The following is a 15,010-nucleotide window of genomic DNA, read 5'->3' on the forward strand; positions in this document are numbered from 1 at the left end:
TGTGTTAGCGGTCTCACTGATACTGTCCACTCTTTTCTCATGTTTACTGAGTATCCTTATGCTCATTGCTTTAAATTCTCTATCAGGCATATTACTTATATCTGTTTACCATAGATCTCTGGTTATGGCCTTTTCCTATGCTAATGATGCACTGGTTCCACATTTGGCACTGTGCTTGTGCTGAGCAGCATGGGAGGGAAATGTTACCAGCCAGCTCTTTTGTTCCCATAGGAGTCTCTCTTTGAATGCAGCCTCTCTGCTATGTGCTCCAAGATGATTAACTAACTTCCCCCACTGTGTACTCCCATCTATCTCCATACTGTATGTCCATGGGCTTTTGCCCTGCCCTTTTCTCCAAGATCAGTCCCAATCCCCTTGAGACTCTTCCATTATGTCCATTGATCTTTAAAGCTCCAGGTTTTGGGGATCCCTGGGTAGCTCAGCAGTTTAGCGCCTTCCTTCAGCCCGGGGCATGATCCTGGAGTCCCAGGATCGAGTCTCACATCAGGCTCCCTGCGTGGAGCCTGCTTCTTCCTCTGCCTCTCTCTCTCTCTCTTTCTATGTCTCTCGTGAATAAATAAATAAAATCTTAAAAAAACTAACAAACAAAAAACTCCAGGCTTTAAGCTCCACTGGTTGCAAAAACTCATGAGTTTTCGCCCCTTTCTCTTTTCAAGGCATTTGCTATGGGGATTCCTTTTCCCTGTGTGGTCCCCTATGTGCTAGTCTGTCTCTAACCCTTCTCTGAGATCACCTATCCCTCCCCAGCACAGTGACCATGATTCACTTCTCTCTCAAGCTGCATCCCCACACTTCCTATGTTCTTTATTGTGGCCTTTTCTCTACCTTTAGTTACAGAGTTTGTTCTACCAGTCTTCAGTCACTTGGGGGTATTTATGATGATCTGATAGTTGCCTAGGGTCCTCCTAGTCCACTGCCATCTTCTCCTTCCTCCCCCCTCAAATGAAAGTCTGCTTTATTATTTTGAATGTATTTTGTTGTGTTCTTTGCCAGTTGTTTTTGTTGATCTATGATAACCTTTCACATATACAGTATATAAAGTCTTTCACTATCATAATTATTGTAAATATTTATCCGTAATCATTTGCTTTTTAATTTTGCTTACGGTGAGGTTTCTTTCTTTTTCTCATATTTACCCTCTATTTTTTAGATGTATCAAAGTCTGTATTTTTGTAGTTAAAGATGTTGATCTTTCCCTTTATGAATTTCCTTTGTTTTGGTGCTTGTGCTTAAAAGTCATTTCCATCCCAGGAATCACAAAAATATCCACCTATATATTCTTCCTCAATTATTAATCTCAAATTTTTTTGCCATTAGTATGAGGTAGGGGTCCATTATTTTAATAGGCATGATTACTATTAAATTATTAAAGCTAATTATAAAAGGCTTTTTCAGAGTCAGTAGATGTACATACAAACACCAAAACAAAGAATTCAAATAGAAGTATATTTAGGAGATTTACAAGAAAAGGTTTCTGTATCTTTTAGTGAGAAGATTCTACTTTGGCAGAGTTTTAATTAATTCTAAATAGCTAATATGCCATGTTGTAATTCCACACTAAATCTTTTTTGTTATTTGCTCAGTTGGCTATTAGAAGTGATAATATTTGGAATTATATTAACTTCTATTTCTCTGGATATCTACTCAGTTCTGTCCCTTCTGTCACAGATTGGTTTTGGAACAATCTGCCCTCCTAAACAGCATCTCTTTTTGGGAAGCGTGCCTCTGGGCAGCCCGAGTGGCTCAGCGGTTTAGCGCCGCCTTCAGCCAGGGCGTGATCCTAGAGACCCGGGATCGAGTCCCATGTCGGGCTCCCTGCGTGGAGCCTGCTTCTCCCTCTGCCTCTGCCTCTTCCACCCTCCCCCAACCGTGTCTCTCATGAATAAATAAATAAAATCTTAAAAAAAAAAAAAAAAAAGGAAGTGCGCCTTTGTGGATTTTTCTAGTCTTCTCATGTCACTGTTTTAACTTCCATATCGTTAGTGAGTCATTCACCTAGTCCCAAAACCCTGGTTTTCTAGTAGCCCTGCCTATTTTGAAACATAGTTATGTAGGCAACCTCAGATAAAACACCATGACTTGGCAAAATCATATGTATTCAGGGAGAGCACTAACCCTTGGTATTTCCTGTTTCAGGAAAAGATGAAAGGCAAGAACAAGCTGGTGCCTCGCCTGTTGGGCATCACCAAGGATTCAGTGATGCGTGTGGATGAGAAAACCAAGGAGGTGCTGCAGGAGTGGCCGCTCACCACGGTTAAGCGCTGGGCGGCCTCACCCAAGAGCTTCACCCTGGTATGGACTGGCTAACAGGGAGGATCAACATGGCCTTGGGCAATATTGTGGGGTGGGAAGGAGAATACAAGTTCAATGGGCTTCCCTTGCCTTAGAGAGCAATGTGGAGAGGGACAGATGGTGGGAGTCCAGAGGGCCAGGACTGTTCCAGTCTTCTGTGTTCCCGATGCTGTCCCTAGCATGCCCTAAGAGGAAACTGTCTAATGCTCTGAGGCTCGTCAAAGGCTCCTTCATCTCTAGTTGTTTTAGAAGTTCCCAAGCATTATGACAACTTGCTGAAGTGTTTTTTCCCAGCCTGCCTGGAAATAGCATACTGTATAGGGAAATGGCATAGACTTTGGGGTAGTATTCAAAACCAGCTGGTCATCTCCCATTTCTTAGAGTTATCTTTCCTCTCTAAGCCTTAATGTCATTAGCTTTAAGATGGGAATCATAATACCTATTTTACAGAGGTACTAAGATCAAACAAGATGATGATGATAAAATTCTCAGTGTGAAGTAAATGGGAAATAGAAATAGGGAGAATGTAGTCATCTCAACCCTACAGATCTCTGAATTCCTCCTCCCAACCTTAATAGTTGCTCTTAGTGGATTCTATGTGTGTTGTTATCTTAACTATAGCCACACTGACACATGGGAATCAATAGCGTCGTTATTTTGTAGGGCAAGTTGAGCAATAAGAGAAATCAGTGTTGAAATTTCTGTATCTCCTAGCACTCCTGAAGTGTGCTATTCTAGTCTAGTGAGTACTTCAAATATCAGCTTGCATCTAGGTAGATCTCATAATAGGGCATCAGAAAAAAAGCATAAGGAGGAGATTTGGAGGGAGTCTTTAGTTATCTAGTTTGATCATTGGTGGATAGACTCTTGCCAGTTGGAAGGAATCATCAGAAAACAGACCATCTTCCCTCCTATAGTCAAGATGGAGGGAAGATTGAGCTCTATCTACATGGCTCTTAAGGAGGGGTGTTTTTAGAGAATGATGTCCTCATCTTCCATGGTAGGAAGTTGTGGATAATTTGTAAAAGAGAAAAATCAAGAAATTAATATAAACGTGTTTTTAGAAATACTAGAATAAACTGCTGAAAGGATTCAAAGTAGTTGTCTTTGTGGATGGGAGAGATGGAAAGTAAAGATAGGAACGACCAGGGCAAGGGCCCGTTGTGTTTTGTTATGTATCTTTTAGTGCTATTGGTCTTTTAAAACTAGGTCCAAGTCCTGTTTTGTTGAAAACAAAAAGTTATTTTAAAGATAAATAAGAAATAGTTATGGGTCACAGTAACTACCTCAAGCACAAGAGAGAATGAATATCAATGCTGTTTATTAAAGTTGGATTTAAAGTTTGTAACATGTCATATTTCTTTGCTTTCCACGCCGAGCCTTAATTTAATTTCCCAGTGTCTGGAGATTTTCCTATTGTCTTCCCCTTACTGATTTTTTTTAGTTCAATTCTGCTATGGTCAAAGGACAGACTCTGCATATTTCAAGTCTCAGAATTTTAAGATTTGTTTTTTATATCACAGGATATGGTCATTCTGGGAAAATGTTCCAGGAATACTTGATTAGACTATTCTGTAAATGTTGGTTAGATCCTGTTAGTTGGTGGTGGTGTTCCAGTCTTCTCTATCCCTACAACAGTTGCAGATTTTCCTATTTCTTCTTTCAGTTTTCACTGCATGTATTTTGAAGCTCTGTTTGGTGCTTACATGTACATTTAAGATCCCTTGATCATCTTCATGGAGAAATTGTTTTAGTAAATTTGTTTGCTCTGAAATCTGCTTTATCTTAATATACCCTCTCATGCTTTTTCAAATTAATGTTTGCATGATATATTTTTCATTCTTTTACTTTCAACCTACTCATATTTGAGACCAGTTTCTTACAGAGTGCATAAAGTTGGGTTGTGCTTTTTTTTTTAATCCACTTAGTCTCTTTTAATTGACCTTGTTAGACCATTTACATTTTGATTTAATTATTGATATGGTAGGCCTTAAGTCTACCTTTTTTTTATGTCTACCATTTTATAATATTTTTCTATTTATCCCCTCCATTTCTTCTTCCTGTTTTTCTTGCCTATTTTTGGGTTAAACATTCTTAGAGTTCCATTTTGATTCATTTATAATGTTTTATATTATCTCTTTACTTGGTATTCTTAGTGATCTAGATGTTACCATATATGTAAGAAATTAATTATAAATTTTTTAGGTGTGGATGTTTATTATTTCAAGAGAAGTGTAGAAACTTCACTTCTGTTTAGGTCTCTTTACACTCCCCACTTTTTAAATATAACTGTTCAAAGAAATACATACATTGAACACCACATGAGATGGTGTTACACCTTTGGTACAACTATAGAATATGATTAAATAAAACTCATGAGGTGAAGGAAAAATTACTACATTTCCTTCTATTTTTTATCTGTCCCACTGTTGTTTTCTTCTTAACCATCCCAGGCTCCTGTTACCATTTCTTTGTGTTTGAAGGACTTCCTTTAGCCATTCTTTAAAGGTAGGTAGATCTGCTAAAAAGAGATTCTCTTAGCTTTCTTTTTTCTGAGAATGTTCTTATTTCCCCTTCTTTCATAAAGCATCATTTTGTCAGGTATAGGATTGGACATTGACAGCTCTTTCTTTCAGCACTTGAGAAATATGCCACTTCTTTTTGGCCTTCAGGATTTCAGATTAGAAATTGTTATTCAAGTTGGTGTTCATTTGTAGATAATAGGTCACTTTCTAAAGTTCTTGTTGTGTGTTTCTCCAGATTTATTACATTTGGAATATGCTCAGCTTCTTGAGTTTGTAGGTATGTATCTTTAATTTGGGGATATTTTCAGCCATTATTTCTTTTAATACTTTTTTTTTAAAGATGTATCTATTTGTTAGAGCATGAAAGAGTAGGGGAGGGAGAGAATCTCAAGTAGACTCCCCACTGAGCACAGAGCCTGTCATGGAGCTCAATCTCACAACCCTGAGATCATGATGTGAGCCAAAATCAAGAATAGTCGGGTACTTAACTGACTGGGCCACCCAGTCACCCCTTGAATACTTTTTTTTGTCCCACATTCTGTCACGGTAGGATTCGGATAATATAAATTTTACATCTTTTGTCATTGTCCCACAGATCCCTGGAGGTCTGGTTTGTGGGTTTTCTGTTTTTTGTCTTTGGTTGAATTTGTATTCTTTCTAGTCTTGAGATTGACTTATTAATCCATTTTCAAGCCTACTGATTCTATGCTCTGTCATCTCCACACTACTTTATCATGTGAGTTTTTAAAATTTTGGTTATTGCATTATTCAGTACCATAATTTTTATGTACTTCTTTCTACTGGCTTCTCTGTTGAAACCTCCTGTTTGTTTCAGAAGAATTTGTAATGGATTGTTGAAACATATTTTATGATGGCTGCTTTAAAATATTTATCAGATAATTCCAAAATCTGATTCATTTCAGTATTGGCATCAATTAATTATCTTTTATTATTACTATTTTGTCTTACTCATATCATAGTTGTTTTGTTCTTGATATGAGTAGTGATTTTTTAAATTACATTTAGACATTTTGATTTTAAGTTAGGAAACTCTTGATCTTACTTAAATCTTTTGTTTTATCAGTCACCTTGTTTGGATTTAATGTTGTGTTCTGGTCTCCTTTTGTGGGCTTTGGTTACAGTGACAGTTTTCGGAGCCCTTGCAGTGCTGTTCTGGATTGTTTTGACACTGCCAGGGTTCTTGCTCAAGACTTGATGGTGCTGTTTGTGAAGGTACTTGCTTGGACCACCTGCTATTGCTGGGTGACCTTTGTTGGGATAAGCAGAAGCTACGGGCGGCCAGTCTCTGTTCATGCCATTAGGTGGAGTTCAGGAGGACATAGGTTTCATGTGACCACTGTTGCAAAAGAACAAGGTCACTTGCCTGTCTGTGGAGCAGGGACTGGGATGGGCTGGGCTTTCATTGCTCTGCAGCTGCTGGTGAGTGCCAGCCAGCCCAGGTTGTGGAGCTGGTTGAAGACTCCCAGATAGATCTTCACTGGGCTTCTCCTCTCCTGGTCCTTTGGCGAAAAAGGACAGGCTTTTGAAATCCTGCCTGTTAAAGGTTCTGGGTTTCAGTTACTCACCTGGGGGTAATTGGATATAAGAGAAAATCTAAGAATTCACCATAGAGTGTTTTTTCAAGTACTGCATTCCCCAGTCTACCTTTCCAACTTTCAGAGCCTTTTACTATTGTTTGCTGAATAAATTTTAGGATATTCAGTTGTGTTTGGGGGGAACAGAAGGGGAAAGTGAGTCTGTACCATCTTGTTCTAGGACTAGACCTCTATCTTTACCTTTAAAACTGCAGATATATAATTATATTCCTTCTGATGTTGTTTTTTCAGGATTTTGGGGAGTATCAGGAAAGTTACTATTCAGTACAAACCACTGAAGGAGAGCAAATATCCCAGCTGATTGCAGGCTACATTGACATCATCCTCAAAAAGGTATTTCATACTGATGCAACTTGGAAAAGCTGCTTTGTTTTCTTCCTTCCTTCCTTCCTTCCTTCCTTCCTTCCTTCCTTCCTTCCTTCCTTCCTTCCTTCCTTCCTTCTCTCTCTCTCTCTCTCTCTCTCTCTTTTTTTTTTTTTTAAACATTGACTTAGATGATGCTGTTACCTGGAAATAAACACACACAAAAAACAACCCTAATTTGAAGTACTTGATTCATTAATTTAATCTTAAGATTGCTTGAGTGTGCAGTCTTTAATCTCAAGATCCTACAAGAGTTTCCATTTTAACTGCAGTTCATATTTATATTATTACTGCCAGGTAATGAGCACTAGTGGTTCACTTAGCTAATGAATGAGACTAGCAAACCCCTCAGCATCTTCCTCTCTAAGTAGTTATGCTTTCCAGCCTCTTTAAAAACCTAGGTTGAGGGTCTGAAAATGTTCTTCATATTTTTCGTGAAATTTTTGTTGTTAAGTAGGGTCCATGCCCATTGTGGAGCCCAAACTGAGCCACCCAGGCATTCCTCATGAATGTTTACCAAATTACCAAATTTTACAAATTTTTACCAAATTTAGTGGGGTTATATACTATCATGATATACAGACAGATTGCCTAAGACTTCAAGATACAGCTCACTGAAATAACCAAGTTCTCTTAGAACATCAGTATCTGTGTCTTGATTTTAACTGTTTGAAATTGAGTCAATGCAGTAATAAACAAAAAAGGCATATATCTCTATATTGTGTTAAATACTGTATATTTTTATTGTTGCTTTTGTTTTTGTTCACCTATCACTTACTCCAGTAGAGGGAATTTTGGGTAAACCTCAAAAAGGTTTAGCTCCTTTTAAAAGGTATCTTAGAGGTTCTTGCATCAAGACTTGCTGAGTTTTCTTTTTCTTTCATTTTACCTCAGAAACAAAGTAAAGATAGATTTGGATTAGAGGGGGATGAGGAGTCGACTATGCTGGAAGAGTCGGTTTCCCCGAAAAAGTAAGTATTTTTAAAAGCATTGGAGAACCCAACTTCTCCCTAAATGGGCAGGTTTCCTTGTGCCAACTCTGGTCTGTTGCTCTGAAGTCCATCAGAAAGGGAGACAACAGTGGGTAATATAAATGAATCTTGCTTCTCGAAGTGTGGTCTCCAGACCATCATTATCAGTGTTGAGTGTGTCTTGTGGGGAGAGGAGGCTATGGATTGTAGAGAGACAGAGCAAGATGTGGTCTTTAACTCCGTCTTCAGACACAGTGAGTGTTCATGAACCCTGTTCTGCAGTTGCTCGTTTAAATCTCCTAACTTGCATCATTTTGGTCAAAGGCTGGAGAGTGGGCTTCTGTTTAATTCTGTGCCTTTTGGGACAGGCATCTACCTAGTGGAGGAGTTATTGTTTATAGAGCGCTTGGTTCATGCCACATGTGTCATGAGGCAGTAGAGAGAAGTGGTTAAAACCTGGACTCTGGAGCCAGACCTACTGGGTTCAATTCTCCAGTGTTTCTCTCACTTTTTTTTTTTTTAAGAGGGAGAGAATGGGGGGAGAAGGAGGGAGAGGGGGAGAGAATCTCAGCACAGAGCCCGATGACAGGGCTCAGTCTCATGACCCTGAGATCATGACCTGAGTGGAAATCAAGAGTCAGATGCTTAACCAACTGAGCCACCCAGGCACACCTTGGGTCTCTTTTTTAATGTGTGGCCTTGGGGACGTTACAAATTTCCTCTATCCCTTTACTCAGCTCTAAAATGAGAATAACGATAGTACTACCTTATACATTTTATCTTGATGATTGAATTATTAATAAAGCACATAAAACAATGCCTGGCACATCATATGTATATACTATTCTTATCATCTTCATCATCATTTTCAATTCAGAACAGTCTCAAGTTAACTCCATTTTACAGGTAAGGAAACTGAGATTTACTAAAATTAACATCTAATAAGTGGTACTTTGGGGGAAATCTGAGCAGCTGCTCCCCTTATGTTATGTAGAGCAGTGTGATAATAAGTTTTCTTGCCCACACTTTACTCTGTATGTCTAGCATGTGGTCTCAATTCATCGTAATAACAACCCCCAGTGTAAGAGCTAGACCAGATGTTACCACTTGTTCATGACTGAGGAAACCAAAGCTCATGGAAGTGACTTTAGACACACATATGAGGCAGAGCCAGGAGTCAGTTCAGATCTTGTGATGTTTCTTACAGTACCCTGCCAGAAATTTCTAGCATGTTCTCCAGCATATTGAACTTACTAAGTCATGGTAATTGCTTCTCGAACATTTCCGTAAGCTATCATTTTGCCCTGATGTGCTTCATAATCACCTCAAAGGTGCTTTTCCATTTACCCCCTATTTTAGTACACAATTTGGAACCGAACCTCATGTGATGTGTTTCACATACGTGGTTCCCTCTTGAAGAGTACCTTAAGTCCTTGGAATTAGTTAATGACCCTTAGATGGAAATCAGTAAGGTAGTGCTTTCTGGCAGGGCAAATTGTTCCCCTTTAGAGGACTCTGCTGCTCTTGAACTTCTAAGAGCAGTTGAGTGTCTGAGTCCAGAGGACAAAAACTCTTCACTGCCTTTTACCTCTGTAGTCCCTTCCCACTGCCTAGAGCATCATGGTGGAGTCTGATCAAGGCAAGCGGGAAGAATGGCCCACCTGCCACTTCTCCCTGCATTAGACATTGGCTGACATCACAGAATGCAGCTGACTTCCTCCTGGAGCCCCCAGATGTACCCTCCCTCGTGCCAACTCCTCCACAGACATTACTCTTCCTCCATGGATGCCTGTTGTCTGGTATCTAACAGGGCTCATGAGCTTTGCCTTGGGCAATAGGGAGTGATCTGTGATGGTTGGAAAACCCTGGGACAGAGGCCTGGCCATATAATGCAGCTGCTCACCGAATCTGCCCTTACACACACGCACGCACACACACACACACGCACACACACAGTACTCCCCCAGACTCTCCCTGTGTGGGTTCTTTCCTCTGGGCTCCTGTGCAGATATACCACCCTTATATGCACAACGTCCCTACCACTCATCCTAAGAAAATATCAGAAGTGAGAAATTTTCTTTTGTTTTTTAACTAGATGTCTTAAGAATCTTCTTAGAGTTTTTTTGAAATCATCTGGAGGAGGTACCAAAGTCTGTCCTATCATCAAGGTGCCAAAGGTGTTTAAATGCCCTCTGTGGTCAGTGGCCTTGGGCCTATGGGAGTAGAAATGAGCTGTGGGAGATTTTCTTTTAGTTCCTTTCTATACTTCTCCCTTCAGTGCAAGACTAAATGACCTGTGTCCCCAAAGCCTAGATCGAACCTGGCCCACAGTGGATATTTGTTGAATGAATGCTATTTCAGGTGGGATTTACCAGCTCATAGATCAGTGTATCCAAAACTCTTCCTTACACCTGCAACATCATTGTTAGAGAGACATTAACAGTGGTTGTGGAGGGGAACTAATTGCACAATATCCTGAACTGATTAGTAATGTTTATTTATATTCATCCTTATAGAAAGAGTGACCTCAGGGTTCTTCTGAGTATTTTAGTGAGACCTGATTCACAGCTGGGTCTGTATATGCCTCTCTTGAATTGGCCTCCACAGCAGAAAGCCACCAACAGTTGTGCCACATGTGGCATTTTATCATTACACCATATGCTAGTGGCCACCCCACGGTGACCAGACCCCTGTCCCCTACAGGTCCACCATCTTGCAGCAGCAGTTCAATCGGACTGGGAAGGTGGAGCATGGCTCAGTGGCGCTGCCCGCCGTGATGCGCTCAGGCTCCAGCGGACCCGAGACCTTCAACGTGGGCAGCATGCCTTCACCGCAGCAGCAGGTCACGGTGGGGCAGATGCACCGAGGACATATGGCCCCACTGGTGAGGCTTCCCCGACGCCAGCCCTGGGTGTCAGTGCTGCCTCTGATGTGCAGGGAGAGACACTAGCCTGGCACATGCTCTCTCATTCCCATCTGAGCCATGGCTCTTCATGCATGGTCCCAGTACCTGACTGCCCAGTGCTCTCCCTAAATGGGGTGTCTTAGGAACTCCCTGTGTAGGCTCACAGGTATCCTCTGAGGCTGGAGGGCAACCGTGACCTGTCCACCTGACTAGTGATACAGAGGTACAGAGCCCTGCTTCCCCGCTTTAACAGCAACAAGCTGCTCATTAGCCCAGGGCACCCCTCTGAGGGTCTTAGAAATAGAGCAGGTCTGTAGTGATGCGTAGTTTCCCCTGAGTGGATGGTTGCTGCTTCGCACTGATGGTCTCCCTGGAATCATGTGCTGCCGGGGAAGAATTTGATAAAAGCTGAAAAGCCTGAAAGCTTTGAAGTAATTTGACCCTGAAGAAGCATATTGACTGTAGGTTTGGGTGGAATCCTTTCTTATTTACTAAGAATAGTTCTGGGATATAACACAGTTCCTATACCTGAGATCTTTTGTCCTAAGTACTGAAAGAGTGGACAAGCTCCCCTGCCAAGGACTCTTTCTGAGTCGTCTTGTCAGCTAATTAAGCTCTCCACACTCTCTTGATTATAACTTCTCTATTGCAAACACCCATCCTGAGCATTCTATTAATACAGTCTCTATTTCCAGCTCCCTGCTTAAAATGGGAGGTGCTTGGGGTTGTTGAGACACACCATGAGCCTGGAGTTTGATTTTGGCCTTGTTTCGTATAGAGAGAGGTGTTGGTTCCAGGAGTGGGGGGGTTATGACTGCCTCGTGGTCATCTGCCTTTGCAGACCTCAGCCCAACAGGCCCTCATGGGGACCATCAACACAAGCATGCACGCTGTCCAGCAGGCCCAGGACGACCTCAGCGAGCTGGATTCATTGCCACCTCTCGGCCAGGATATGGTAAATATTGTTCATGGTTGTCATTCAGTGTCTTGGCCTGGCACAAAGGAAGGCTTTGCATTCTCTCTGTGTTCAGCTGGGTGAAATCTTTGTCCAACTAGGTTTTTTGTTTGTTTTGTTTTCAATATATTGAGTCTTTGTAGTGAGGTGTACCCACAGGAAGAGAATTGTGGGGTGCTACTAGGCATGAGCAGTACCTCTCAAGGGCCAAGAACTTGGACTGTGAAGTCATATGATTTAGACTCAAATCCCAGTTCCACTGCTAGTATCTGTGTGAATCCAGGCAACTTACTCTCTCTAAGCTCCCATTTTGTCATGCATGCCTGGGGTCCTAATGAAGACTTGTAATCCAGTCGTGTGCAGAGTTGTTAGCACACTACCTAACCTAACCCAGCTCAATGAGTATTAGCTGTTATTATCAGTGCTTTTCAGACGTTAGCATACATCAATCTCCTGGAAGGCTTGTTAAAACAGATCGCTAGTCTCTGCCCCCTTTTTTCTCAGTAGATCTGGGTAGAGCCTGAGATTTTGTATTTGCTACAGATTCTCAGGTGTTCTCCTGCTCTCTAGGGACCATGCTTTAAGAACCACTTCCTTATTGGTCAGTTCTTCAGCAGGGCACAGGTAATTAGCTGTCTTTCTGTAGGTGCTGCTGCATGAAATTATCTAGCCCCTCCCTGCTCAGATTGTGGCCCATGGGCCAGCAGCATTGGCAATACACAAGATCTCTTGAGATGTGGAATTTTAGGCCTTTCCCCAACCTTCTGAATCAGAATCTGCATTTCATTGGAGTTCCCAACTGTTTGGTGTGCACATTACAGTTCATGGAACACTGGCTGGCACTGCCAACCTCAGCCCAGCTTTCCATGTTGGAAGTAGCTGTGAAGTTAAAAGAACCATGCCCAAGGCTCAGCTCAGACCAAATAAATCCTGTCTTTGTGGGTGGGGCCTGCTTTTTTTCATCTCCCCAGGTGGTTCTGATAGACAAATAGGACTGAAAACCACTCCATTAGGACAGACGGGTCCATCTTAGGCCAGGGCCAAGATGCAGTATGTAGTCTCATCTTGCCCAGCCACAATAACTGTCCTCTGAGTCCTCCCTACATGCTGTGTTTTCCATTTGTGTACTTGTATATTTGCAGGTGCTGTTATACTCAGTGCTTTGTCTTCCAAGAACCTGAACTCATGAAACATGTTTCATGGGGGACCTTCAGAGTAGAAATACATAAGGCAGACACCTTCCCCTATCCAGCACTATTGTTTTGGGCTTAACACTCCTGCTTTACTAATTTTTAAAGCATTAGTATACCAAGAAAAAAATATTAGTGCTGGATGTATCCTAAATCTCAGTGAATATTTTGGGGATGTTTTGGGAAGTAAATCAGCATCATATATTACCATAGGGTCATCACTATGAATGTAAATGATCACTTACTGGCTAAGTCCAGAAATGCCAGGAAATAGAGAATTTGCTATTTATAGGTTCCAGTGAACATAAAGTATAAGATCTGGAAAAGTTTTTAAGGACCACTGAATTCCTGCAGTAGAAGAAATGTAAGGCACAGGACCTAGATGTAATTTGCCCGAGGTCATGTCGCTTGTCAGTGGTAGAGCTAAATCTAGAACAGAGGTCTTGACCCATCCCTCCTAGTCCTTCTGGGAAAGGTGCCACATCTATACCACATTCATGGTGTTTAACAAAAGTCTTTGTGCTGACACAGAGCACTCGTGAGCTGAAATGCTGTCATTCTAACCCTGCTCTCTATAAAACAAGGTGGAAAAAAAAATAAGGTGGAAATGCACAACAGTTGTTGGTGCTGATATGTAACATTATTATGAGACATTAATTCTTCTCATTTTTTATTGAATTTACTTAAAGAGAGCCATATAGAATTTGTCTAAAGTCCTAAAGAAAAAGCCATGGGGGGAGTATGGAGAATTTATATGCCATTCAGCATCAGTGAATGAGCCAGAAGCCTGTTAATGACATTGCTTAAGATGACTTAAAGGCTTTGTTGGTGCCAGCCCAGTAACAAGAGTACAGACAAAATGCTGGTCTCATTTTATGGCACGACCTCTCTGGTGTCCTGGGCAATCCCACGCAGTGACTGTGTCTTGCTCTTGTCTGGTTTTGCAGGCGTCACGGGTGTGGGTTCAGAATAAAGTTGATGAATCCAAACACGAAATCCACTCTCAGGTTGATGCGATCACAGCTGGAACAGCTTCAGTAGTTAACCTCACTGCTGGTGAGTCTCTGAGGGCTTTGTGCCGTATTGTGGTTTTGCTTTAGAAACAATTACTGTTCCTTGATTGAAACAACAGATTTTCGTGGGACGAGAGGCTAGTCTATTTTTAGGTACTCTGAGTGCTTCAGGCACTTTTTCACGCTGACCCAGGAGAAAGGTGGGGAACATCTCATTCCTTTCTGTCGATATCATGCATCCTTCACCAAGCACTTCGTAGCTCTCCTTATTGTTCACTGGTCTGCTAGATGTACTTCGAAGTGTATGGGAGCTAGTTTCTCCCTTTTGAGAGCTTGTAGTCTAAAACTGGGTTTAGAGGAATCGATCTATCCTGTGGGCTTCTTTAGTCTTATCCCACAGTACCCTCGTAGCACAGCATGACTCCCACCTTGCACTGTTGGGTGAGAGCCCATGTATGTCTCGGCTTCACCGTGCAGTATTTCAGTGCTTCAGGAGCAGAGCTGACCTGCCTCAGCTGCTCCATTTGGAACTGTACAGGTGTGGGTGCTCAGTATTTCAGCATAGGAGGCCTCCGGGCAAAAGAACTTTGGGGGGAGCAGCACCTTGGAGCCAGGGAGTCAGGCATCTCCCTGTGCATAGGCAGCTTTGTAGTCTGATCCCACAGTGTGAAGGCTCATGCCATCACCCATCTGGGCTTTCCTCACCCTTCACCGCCTTCCTTTGATGGTGACAGCCCTTCTGTGTCCCAGGTGACCCTGCAGACACTGACTACACAGCAGTGGGATGTGCAATCACCACCATTTCCTCCAACCTGACGGAGATGTCCAAGGGTGTGAAGCTGTTGGCCGCTCTGATGGACGACGAGGTGGGCAGTGGGGAGGACTTGCTCCGAGCTGCGAGGACCCTTGCAGGGGCAGTATCAGACTTGCTGAAAGCCGTGCAGCCTACTTCTGGAGAGGTGAGCTCTGGGGGCAAGCAGTCACTTGGGTTCCGATGAAGCAGGTGCAGCCAGGAGCACTACTGGGCTCTTGCTCCCAAAGCTGTTCTTCCCATATTATATATTATCATATTATTATATGGGACATATTATCATACTTTGGGGTTTGGATTTGGAGAACTGGGCACAGAATCTATGGTTTGACTTTTGGGACCAGTTGG

General features: G+C 42.0%; 1 protein-coding gene across 5 annotated transcripts in view; it reads left to right on the forward strand.

Moving 5' to 3' along the window:
* Nucleotides 1–15,010, forward strand: part of TLN2 (talin 2) — a 428,409-nt gene that overhangs the window by 270,217 nt on the left and 143,182 nt on the right. For all 5 annotated transcript variants that reach the window (XM_038580605.1, XM_038580602.1, XM_038580603.1 and 2 more), the window contains 7 exons: nucleotides 2,158–2,313; nucleotides 6,686–6,787; nucleotides 7,712–7,788; nucleotides 10,492–10,672; nucleotides 11,535–11,648; nucleotides 13,786–13,894; nucleotides 14,602–14,810. In XM_038580605.1, the coding sequence (XP_038436533.1) occupies nucleotides 2,158–2,313; nucleotides 6,686–6,787; nucleotides 7,712–7,788; nucleotides 10,492–10,672; nucleotides 11,535–11,648; nucleotides 13,786–13,894; nucleotides 14,602–14,810 (948 nt within the window). The remainder of the gene's footprint in view (nucleotides 1–2,157; nucleotides 2,314–6,685; nucleotides 6,788–7,711; nucleotides 7,789–10,491; nucleotides 10,673–11,534; nucleotides 11,649–13,785; nucleotides 13,895–14,601; nucleotides 14,811–15,010) is intronic.

The sequence above is a fragment of the Canis lupus genome, chromosome 30 (assembly GCF_011100685.1).
Source record: "Canis lupus familiaris isolate Mischka breed German Shepherd chromosome 30, alternate assembly UU_Cfam_GSD_1.0, whole genome shotgun sequence".
Lineage (NCBI taxonomy): Eukaryota > Metazoa > Chordata > Mammalia > Carnivora > Canidae > Canis > Canis lupus.